The sequence below is a fragment of the Populus alba genome, chromosome 1 (assembly GCF_005239225.2).
Source record: "Populus alba chromosome 1, ASM523922v2, whole genome shotgun sequence".
NCBI classification, from domain to species: domain Eukaryota; kingdom Viridiplantae; phylum Streptophyta; class Magnoliopsida; order Malpighiales; family Salicaceae; genus Populus; species Populus alba.
In genome coordinates, this window is record NC_133284.1 from 35,328,554 (window position 1) to 35,339,294 (window position 10,741).

At 39.6% G+C, this 10,741-nt stretch overlaps 2 protein-coding genes across 2 annotated transcripts; one reads left to right on the top strand and one right to left on the bottom strand.

Moving 5' to 3' along the window:
- Window positions 1–253: 253 nt before the first annotated feature.
- LOC118055247 (high mobility group B protein 15) lies at window positions 254–5,317 on the top strand. Its single transcript, XM_035067083.2, has 6 exons — window positions 254–1,575; window positions 2,273–2,351; window positions 3,072–3,234; window positions 3,310–3,429; window positions 4,005–4,447; window positions 4,545–5,317. Exons 1-6 carry the CDS (start codon window positions 1,406–1,408, stop codon window positions 4,824–4,826), a joined length of 1,257 nt encoding a protein of 418 aa, XP_034922974.1. The 5' UTR covers window positions 254–1,405; the 3' UTR covers window positions 4,827–5,317.
- A 423-nt stretch (window positions 5,318–5,740) lies between these two features.
- On the bottom strand, window positions 5,741–10,136 carry LOC140955221 (uncharacterized). The gene is made up of 3 exons (XM_073407258.1): window positions 9,008–10,136; window positions 8,657–8,687; window positions 5,741–7,826 (listed from the first exon to the last, which is right to left on the bottom strand). Exons 1-3 carry the CDS (start codon window positions 10,134–10,136, stop codon window positions 5,741–5,743), a joined length of 3,246 nt encoding a protein of 1,081 aa, XP_073263359.1.
- Between the last annotated feature and the right edge of the window lie 605 nt (window positions 10,137–10,741).

Consider the following 10,741-nt stretch of genomic DNA (forward strand, 5'->3'; position numbering starts at 1 on the left):
CCTAGAAACAAAAATAATTAAAATTAAGAGAGAGATTAACATATTTTATACATTGATAATTCCTCTATTGTTTGTTAATTAAATAGGGTTTAGTGTTAAAAGCTTCTTCTATATTCTCATATCATTTTGCATATCCCCCCCCCCTCTCTAACTCACTGTAGGTAAGTCTTTTTCTTTTTTATTATTTTTTTTTCCTCAAAGCCTCTTGTGCTTGTATAATATTAAACTCTCTGCTAATCTCTCTTAATTCCACATCTGGGTTTCTATTCTTTATCATTATATTAAACATAACACATGAACCATAAAGAGTACTAAAATGCATTGTTAATTCACATTATATTAAAAGATTTATATTAAAAATCCATTCTTTGTATTATTTATACATGTATATTTGTCCTCCATGAAGGAAGAAATCAAGAAAGTCTGGTTCTTGAATCTTGATTTTGAAAATTCAAAGATGGGTCTTTTAGACGAAGGTGGATCCTGTTTCTCCTTGCTTTCTTGATTCATGGACAAGTATCCCCAGAACCTTGGCTCTGCAACACTGTTATGTCAAATGCAACAGATAACAAAAAGAAACTAGAGGATTTCATTAAATGTAGTAACATACCAAGATAAGTATTTGTGCGCGCGCGTGTTTGCATGTGCATTTACTTAGGCAACCCATATCTTTAATGTCAGGCAAGGTAACAGGCCTGTGAAACTGTTGTCCATCTTAGAAAAAGCAAAGTCTTTTTTGGATCTGTATGTCTTTATCATCACTGGAGTTTAAAGGGTTGTATGTGTCACCTTATCTTTTTGCTGTTACATTCATGGTAGTACTCTGGAGTCTGGAAAAATTCATGGCCTTGACAGCTATAATGATGTACCATTCATCACTTGTCTTGGGCTTTGCATTTTCCCCTTGTCACTGGGAGTTATTACATCAACTGAGGTTGTTGTTGATGAACATCAAACAAGTTTCTTATGTTTCATTACTGCATTACTAGTATTGTATTTTAATTTCTACTCGACTGCTATCTGCGTTCAGCATAGCGATTTTATTTGCCCTTTAGGCTTGTTTAATAAATTCTACTCAACTTCTTCCCTACAGGGTTTGTGATCATTTCTTGAAACTATGGCGTTTCCTTAAAGTCTTAACCTTTAGGATAGAAAAATAGTTGTGCTTTTTGGCAATATCCTTGACGAGTTCCTTCTTATTCCATATTCTGCCATGCAGTTGCTTTCACCTGCAAGTTCTGTTTGTTTGTTGATCTCTTTGAACTCTTTCTTCTTTGCGCTTTCACTTTTCGTTGTTAGATTTTTTGCTTGGATTTGTCTGTAGTGAAGTGTGTAAATACGACAATTTCTAATGGTTTTATAGGGAAGGACAAACTGATGTGGGGTTACTGAAAAGGAGTTGGAAATGGCATCAACTTCTTGTGCTAAGCAGAGTCCACTGCCCATGAGAGAACCAGTTATGAACTATGTTCAATATCCAGCACCTGGGGCCACATATGAGGATGTTATAGTTAGCACTAAGCTTTTTATGGAAACTTTGGAGAAGTTTCATGCAGCCATGGGAACCAAGTTCATGTAAGATTCATAATAAACTTCACATTTCTGATTGGTTCTGTTTCAGCTTAGGGATTGTTTTTTCATTGTCTACCATTTGTAATTTAGATGCCATGTTTATGCTTCTAGGATCCAAGTTCTGTGTAAGCACTTCGTTGTCTTCCTTTTTCTCTCTTTATCCTCTGGTATTCCTGTCTCATGCTCCTGTTTCACAATTGTCAGCTCCATTGCAAGTCACTTCTGTTAGTTAGTAACTGCAGTCACAAACCTGTTTAGTTCATCTACGAAGTTCAATTATTGGAATTTCCATTATCGATAGTCGTGGACTAATCTTAATCTTGTATTTGTTACAAGTTAGTTGGAAGGTTAAGAGAGAGGCATTAATTGCACAGTATAATTACAAAAAGGCAGAAAAGTTGAACAAAATTTCTTCATTTTTGGTAGTTTTTTGGACATTTTGCAATGCAAAGATAAACACCAAGGGTTTCCTAAAATCTTTCCCGTTGCTTTTAAACATACTGCAAATAATTTAAGCATGTATTCCTCTCTCAATCAATCCAATCAGGAAAGTTCATAATGATGATTGCATTTTCAGCGCGAGAATTTATCAAGTTTCAAAATGTTAATGGAGGGGATTGCAAAATATAGCTTCTTAGACCTCGAGCTATCTGTCCCATCATTGCGTTCCGAATTGTGTTTTTTTATTTATTTATTGTAGGATCCCTATTATAGCGGGCAAGGAACTGAACTTGCATCGGCTTTTTGTGGAGGTGACGTCTCGTGGTGGTATTGAGAAGGTAACATGAAACTGCTTTAAGTTGTCTGATTCATTTTTTCTTGAATAGTTTGGATTATAAATTGTGTAGATGGATGGCTTAAGGTCCAGTTTTGTCATGCACGTGAGCATCCTTCTGGAATTGGTGCACGGAAGTTTTTCTTAAAGACTCACGAAACTAGATTGCCTTTTGCAGGCATCATGTAGAATCTCTTGTATATAAAGCACTGATGTGGATTTGGAATATATAGCCCTTTAGTTGTCGAAAAAATAAGAGCTTATGAATGTGTATCAAAGAGGCCATCGCTTCATCTTCCTCTGGATACTACAGATTCTACCGCATCCTGTTTCTCGAACAGGGTTATTGCAGTGGCAATGCCAAAATCTTATGTTTCCTGCATGTTTTGCTTCCACATTGCTTTCAAGTAATGTCTTCTATCACCTGACTTGGCACAAGTCATTACCTCGTAATATTGAATAATTATGAAGTTATTATATAGTTGCCTATTTTAACTAGATTTACCTTTGGTTCCTAGGTGACTTTGATACAGCTATTGGTAACGCGCAATTTTATGATACACAGTTAGAGGGCTTACTCATCTAATTGCCTCTAGGAAGAAGGAAGTCTAGATTAACTTTACTAGAGATTGAATAATGATTTCTGGCAAACAAAGAATAAATTGTTTCTAAAGATTAGCCATGTGGCCACGCAGTGACATTGATTTGCCTTATGAATTTGCAGATTATTAGAGAGAAAAGATGGAAAGAAGTGACTTCTGTTTTCAACTTTCCATCTACGGCCACAAATGCATCTTTCGTGCTGCGCAAGTACTATGGTTCCTTGCTTCAACATTATGAACAGCTTTACTACTTTAAGGCTCGGAGTTGGAGCCCTGTCTCTCCTGGTGAGTGCACTGAAGAAACCCTTCTTCAATACTTGGTTTGGGATGTTCATGTTTAACACCACACTACTTTTGTAGTTCCTTTGCAGAGTCCATTGATATCACAATGTTCAGCTCAAGTGACTGTGCAGCCGTCACCAGAATACCATGCTGCTGCAGTCAAGCAAAAAAACACAAACACTGCAGAGTTGCGTGGAGGTCTCTCTTCTTTCTTCAAACCTGCTGCTGTCATTTTTCTCAAAGGTTTACCTAGGATTGGAATATTTCCCCACTAACAAACATGGATTCAACAAATCTCTAGTAATTTAATTGCTGATCTGCTGAAAATCTTGTCAATAATTGCATACTATGTAGAAATAATTGAATGTCAAATAGGCTTTAAAATGGCTGTTTTTGGAATATGCAGAATGCTTCACAATTATCATGGGAAGTACATTTTTTCTGGTAGGAAATGATTCCGAAATTTTGGTTTATGAATCTGCTATTTTCCGTGGAAGAAACAGGAAAAAAAAAAAAACAAATAAATTTGTTGCAGCAAGGCATTAGCAAACTCTCCGAGTTTTGTTTCTTACAATATCTGATGTTTGTCTCTTTGTCCATGTCTTCCATGCTCATTTAATGAGAAGTCCATACTATGTATTGAGATTTAAGTTCAGATGCATTTTCAATCTGATTTTGCCTGCTTGTTAGTTGCCTTTACATGTGCCTATTTCTTACTGATATTCCTTAAAAAAATTGTAGCTTCTAATGAGGTGTTGCTGTCTTTCTTACAGTTGTAGCAATGCCAGGATCATCTGCAAGTCCTCCAGTGGTGGGGGTTATTGATGGGAAATTTGAGGGTGGGTATCTTGTTACTGTCACGGTAGGTTCAGAGAAGCTCAAAGGTGTTCTTTATCAGGCACCACAGAACCAATCATGGCAAGCGGCGCAGCCTCATGGTGTGTCTGCCAACAATAGTTTTAATACAAACCCTGTACCATCCGCCAAGAATAGTGGTAATACACACCCTGTACCAGGTACACGACGCCGGCGCCGTAGAAAGAAAAGTGAGATAAAAAGAAGGGACCCCGCTCATCCAAAACCTAACAGAAGCGGCTACAATTTCTTCTTTTCAGAGCAGCATGCAAGACTCAAACCACTTTACCCAGGGAAGGATAGAGAGATCAGTAGGATGATTGGTGAGCTATGGAACAAAATAAATGATTCTCAGAAAGCGGTATGAAATTCTGATATCCCTTGTGTGATTGCACATCCTTTATGTCCCCATTCTTCCTCGTTAACCTTTTTAGTTCATTGATTTCTCTGCTGATCAGGTTTATCAGGAAAAAGCTCTTGGAGATAAAGAAAGATACAAAATAGAAATGGAGGGTTATCGAGAGAGATTGAGAACGGGGAAAGTTATTATTGACGCAGTTCCACTGCAGCAGTGGATACCAGGTAAAGATTCTGAGATGGTGGAAGCAAGTGTCAGAACTGAGGAAACTGGAGGGGGGTCTCTTCAGAATGATGGCGGTTCCAGTGAAAGTGATTCTGAGGATGATGATGATGATAGAACTGCAGAAAAAGATTCGGACATGGAAACTTCTCCAGCATAGGGATTGGGTGCTGATTCTGGCGACATGGATGTTGTGGAGACTTCAGCTGAGGTGACAGGTTTTAAGTTATCCAAGAGAGATGAGGATGTTGGAAAGGCTGGCAACTCAACCAAGGAAAACTAGGAGAGTACTGTACTTGAGACTCGGAAAGAAAACGCACATGGTGACAGACATTGAAACTCTTACGGTAATTTTACCTTCTAGTTTTCTTAATTGTCTAGAACCCTTTCCTTTTATTTTTCGGAGGTCGTGTTAGTCATGATATAGTGTAGAGCAGGAGTTTTATATCGAATTTCTGACAGATTTGTGGTCTGGTGAAATCTTGACGCATTTGTCGAACATAGCGGTTTCATCTCTCAACCTATGCTCTAATTGCAGTTTCTGGAATGATTTTTTATGAGAGTTAGATCATTACTTATTTTAAGTGATATGTGTAGCTTCTTGTGGATCATGGATAATTTCTATCATTAAATTTACAAGTGTGATTTACATGCCTAATCACGTCACATATTGACTCTGCAAAATGTGTTCACAAATGTGATAGTGGTGTGTGGCATACAGAGATCCTAAAGCTGCTGATGCATTAAATTTACAAGTGTGATTTACATTCCAGAATCATGCATATTCCTCGATAGCTGGCTTTCACTAATGAATGCAAGCTTCTGCCTTGTAGCTAGCCTTTGTCCAAGTTGGCAACTTACTCTTGGTAAGCTCTAGTTTAATAAAATAAATTACTGAATGGTTTGTATATTTCATTGATCAAACAGTGCAATATATATATACAATCGTAACCTGAATTGTTCCTACTATTAAGGCTGAAGCCGTGATCCAAGATTAGCGGGATATGACCTCTGCTAATCTTGGCAAGCATAGATACTACTCATATTTACATAGCTATTTCTTAATACTCCCCCTCAAGTTGGAGAGTGAATATCATGAAGTCCCAACTTGTTGCGCAATGTCACGAACTGATCCTTTCCCAATGCCTTTGTAAAAATGTCTGCCAATTGGAAGCGTGTAGGTACATATGAAGGACTAATCACTCCAGCTTGTAGTTTTTCTCGAACTATATGACAATCAATTTCTATATGCTTTGTACGTTCATGAAAGACAGGATTTGCTGCAACATGTAAAGCTGCCTGATTATCACAGAATAAAGGAGCAGGATTTGTTTGTGGGATTTTTAAATCCTGTAGTATAAAGAGTAACCAAGTCAACTCCAAACATGTGTTGGCCATGGCTCGATATTCAGCTTCTGCTGATGACCTTGAAACATTAGCTTGTTTCTTGGATTTCCATGAGATTAGTGAATTTCCAAGATAAATGCAGTATCCTGTAACTGATCTCTTTGTTGCACGACAACCTCCCCAATCTGAATCACAAAAAGCCTTTAATGTAAGATTGTTAGTGGCAGAAAATAACAAACCCTGACCTGGAGTCCCTTTGATGTATTTAAGGACCCGTATGGCAGCATCCCAATGAGTTTTGCGGGGCTGATGTATGAATTCACTAAACGTTCGAACAGGATATACTATATCAGGCCTTGTGACAGTAAGGTAGAGCAATCGGCCAACTAGTCTCCTGTATTTTGATGGATCATCCAGTAATTTTCCATCTGTGGGAGTGAGTTTCAAGTTTTGTTCCATGGGGAACTTGTCTGGACGTGCAGCTAGAAGTCCTGAATCTTGTAAAATATCGAGTGCATACTTTCTTTGAGACATGAAGATGCCTTTCTTAGAACGAGAGAATTCGATGCCCAGAAAATATTTCAAATCTCCAAGATCTTTGATGCGGAAGCGTTTGGGAAGGAACCTTTTGAGACGTTCCATTTCTTGAAGATTATTTCCTGTGAGGAGTATGTCGTCAACGTAGATCAGAACTGCAGTAAATGAAGTGTCTTGAGCCTTGGTAAAAAGAGAATAATCAGCTTTGGACTGTTGATAACCGGCCTGTTGAATGGTATCTGAGAAGGTGGAAAACCAGTTTCTGGAAGCTTGTTTGAGGCCATACAGTGATTTATGAAGCCGACAGACAACGTTCTCCCCCTGTCGGCGAAGACCAAGGGGAGGTTGCATGTAGACCACCTCATGTAAATCGCCATGCAAAAACGCATTCTGCACGTCCAATTGGTGGATGAACCAATGACGAGCAGCAGCAATAGCAAGAAGACAACGTAGTGTAGTGAGTTTGGCAGTAGGGGAGAAAGTCTCTTTATAATCAATGCCCTCAACTTGAGTGTAGCCTTTGGCAACAAGCCGAGCCTTATAACGTTCAATAGTGCCGTCAGACCTGTATTTGATTTTGTAGACCCATTTACAGCCGATTGGTTTATGACCAACGGGCAGTGGAACCAAACTCCAAGTGTTATTGTGTTGCAGAGCTGCTAATTCTGCGGTCATAGCTTGACGCCAATTTGGGTCCAGAATGGCCTCGGCATAGGATGTAGGTTCTGTGTGACCTGTAATCTTAGCAAGAAATGCACAATGGGCAGAAGATAAACGTGAGTAGGTAAGGAAATGAGAAAGAGGATATCGAGTACCTGATGCAGAACGAGGCAGTAAGGTTGAGTGATTGACGTGGTTAGACATGTGGTAGTCTGCATGCCATGCCGGAGGATGTTTAACATGAGTGGACTGTCGGGGAGGAGTAAAGGGAATGATGGGCTGATCTGGAGGAGTAAGGGTGGATGTAATGGGTGGTGATATCTCCTGTGAGGGGATGTGTGTGGGAGACGATGGTGGGATAAGGGACGGGGTTATATCAGGTGCAAGGGGTAGGCTGTCATTTTGGGTAGATGGATGGACTGGTGGGTTGGGTATATCGGGTGTGGATGTCCAGTTGTCCGAAAGAATAGAGGAAAGGGGAGGATTTTGAGAGGTAGATGAGGCAGGAAACTGAGAGAAAGGGAAAGAATGTTCACAGAAACGAACATCGCGGCTGACAAAGAATTTGTTTGTCTCCAAATTGTAGAGTCTGTAACCCTTTTGGCCAGTGGGATACCTAACAAAGACACAACGTATGGCACGAGGGTTAAATTTTTGAATGGGATGGACAACAGTTGCATAACAGAGGCAACCAAATACTCTTAAGTGATCTAACGAGGGGGGGCGATTGTATAAGAACTCAAAAGGTGATTTATTGGAGAGTAACGGGGAGGGTAATCGGTTAATGAGATAGACAGCGGTCAAGACACAATCACCCAAAAAAATAAGGGGTAGATGAGACTGAAAAAGTAATGCACGTGCGACAGTGAGAATGTGACGATGCTTACGTTCTACGACTCCATTTTGTTGAGGAGTGTAGACACAAGTGCGCTGATATGCAATACCATGATTCTGAAAAAAATTCTCTCATGGAAAAAAACTATGATCCATTATCTACCCGAATGGTTTTAATGTTGGCATGAAATTGAGTTTGAGCAAAAATGACAAAAGATTTCAGGAGGTGTTGGGTTTCAGATTTATGTTGCATCAAAAATATCCATGTGCACCTAGTGAAATCATCCACAATGGTAAGAAAAAAACGTGCTCCTGAATGTGTGGGAATTTTATGTGGACCCCAAATATCACAATGTAACAAATCAAATGGAGCTTTAGTGGAGATGAAACTGAGAGGGAATGGCAGTCTCATTTGTTTGGCCATAGGACAAACACTACAATTATTATCAAAAGAAATAGTTTTGGAAGGCAATAATGGAGAAGCTAGTCTAAGACGAGAGGGAGATGGATGTCCAAGTCGCATGTGCCATAAATGAGAGGAGAGGGAAACTTGATATGAGGCAGGTGTCTGTTCTAATGGGGACATGTAATAGAGACCACAACGCTGTTTACCCGAGCCAATCATCTTCCCTGTAGCCAAGTCCTGCAAGACACAGAAGGTGGGGAATAAAATGGCACAACAATTTAGGGAATGAGTGAGTTTGCTGACAGACATGAGATTTAGGCGAAAAGATGGAACACATAAAACTTTGTCTAATGTGATATTTGAATTAAATGGTATGGTTCCAGTGGAAGTGATTGGTGCATAAGAACCCGTGGGTAAATTAACAATGGGAATTTGTGATGATTCAGCTTTAGTGAAAATTGTGGAGTCAGAAGTGATGTGATCAGTAGCTCCACTATCTAAAATCCAAGGTTTGGTGAACACAGAATTTATGGAAGGGTAGAAAAAAGAAGTCAAACCTGCAGCATTAGCATAGGCATTGCTATTATCAGAGGAATGAGTTGAACTTATCATAGAAACAGCTTGTGCTAGCTGCTGGAGTTGCTCTGCAGAGATCTCATGTAAGAGATTGGATTGAGAGGCTAGCTGGGTTGGTGCGCCAAAACCATGTGACTGGCCCTTATGCATTGGAGCTATGTCTACTGCGTGAGCAGCAGGAAACGACCCACGCGGATTGGTGTTCCTTTTTGATCCTTGACGTTGTTGCTTGAACTGGTTGTGTCTACTGGCTTGAGTTCCAGTGTCATTGGGTACCCATGTCCCATTCTTAAATTTACAGCGATCCTCAGTGTGTCCTCTCCTATCACAATAGCTGCAACGAAATTTAAGGGTCCTGCATTCTTCAATTGTGTGACCGTTTCTGTCACAATGCTCACAGTGTTTGTTTGTAGAATTATTTGACATATTGTTGGATCTGCTATGAATTGCAGCTGTTGATGCCGATGTTACCTGTCGCTGAGTCTCATCTTGAATGACTAGTGAATAGGCTTGACGAACATTAGGTAATGGAGACATCATAAGTATGTTGCTACGAACACCATTGTAACTGTCATTGAGACCCATAAGAAATTGCATCATTCGATCTTCTTCCTTTTGTGCACTGTGTGCGTTCATCTCGTTACATGTGATAGGGGTTTGATGTGATTCTAATTCATCCCAAAGATCTTTGAGTTTCTTGTAATAGTCTGAAACTGCCATGGTGCCTTGTGAGAGAGAAGCGATGGACTTTTGTATCTGATATATGGTTGGAGCATTCTTTTGTGAGAACTGATCTTTAAAATCCTGCCACACTTGATGAACAGTCTTGGCATGGACAACTGCTTTGGCCAGATCATGTTCCACCGAGTGAGCAAGCCATGATAAAATCATACTGTTGCATCGATTCCAGAGAGCATACTCTGTTGGTTGTTCAGTTTTTGAAGGAGGTTGAATGGTTCCATTGATAAAGCCAACTTTGTTCTTGGCTGTGAGAGCATGAACCATTGATTTACTCCAAGATGGGTAATTGGTGCCGTTCAACCTTATTGGAACGAGCATGAGACCGGGGTGATCTGATTGATGAACAAAGTATGGATGTGATGAATCCATATTGAGATTTTCGAAATTGTTGTTTTTGGTTTCTGGAAGTATTTGGTTGGACAAGGTTTTTTGGAAGGCGGCTGAGATGTAGAAAGCGTCAAATACCTAGGTACCGCTCTGATACCATAATAAAATAAATTACTGAATGGTTTGTATATTTCATTGATCAAAACGGTGCAAATATATATATACAAATCGTAACCTGAATTGTTCCTACTATTAAGGCTATGAAGTCGTGATCCAAGATTAGCGGGATATGACCTCTGCTAATCTTGGCAAGCATAGATACTACTCATATTTACATAGCTATTTCTTAATATAGTTCATAGTCAATTTATCCATCCAGCTTAATGTTAGAACAATTCAGGAAGGAAATTTGTTGGTGGAAACAATGAGCATTGAAATCAACTTTATATAGGGAGCCACTTTTTCCTATCTTTGCCTTGAGTCGACCTCAGCCGCCTCGGCTATTGTCACAGTCTGATTTCCGGATACATAACCAGCATAAAGACAAGGTCACCCTCTAGGTTCCCAAACCCATGCGAACCTAAATGTCACGACCTGATTCCCGGATCTATGACCGGCATACAGGCAAGGTTCCTCTCCAAGGTTCT

Bases quoted from the DNA above. Each gene is read 5' to 3' on its own strand.
- LOC118055247 (XM_035067083.2), top strand. From the start codon at position 1,406: ATGGCATCAACTTCTTGTGCTAAGCAGAGTCCACTGCCCATGAGAGAA. The intron at 3,235-3,309 runs GTGAGTGCACTG...CTACTTTTGTAG, and splicing joins TTGGAGCCCTGTCTCTCCTG to TTCCTTTGCAGAGTCCATTG. The intron at 4,448-4,544 runs GTATGAAATTCT...TCTGCTGATCAG, and splicing joins TAAATGATTCTCAGAAAGCG to GTTTATCAGGAAAAAGCTCT.
- LOC140955221 (XM_073407258.1), bottom strand. From the start codon at position 10,136: ATGGATTCATCACATCCATACTTTGTTCATCAATCAGATCACCCCGGT. The intron at 8,688-9,007 runs GTTTGACTTCTT...TGTGTCTTGCAG, and splicing joins TGCCTATGCTAATGCTGCAG to GACTTGGCTACAGGGAAGAT. The intron at 7,827-8,656 runs GTAAACAGCGTT...TGTCTTTGTTAG, and splicing joins AGGGAAGATGATTGGCTCGG to GTATCCCACTGGCCAAAAGG.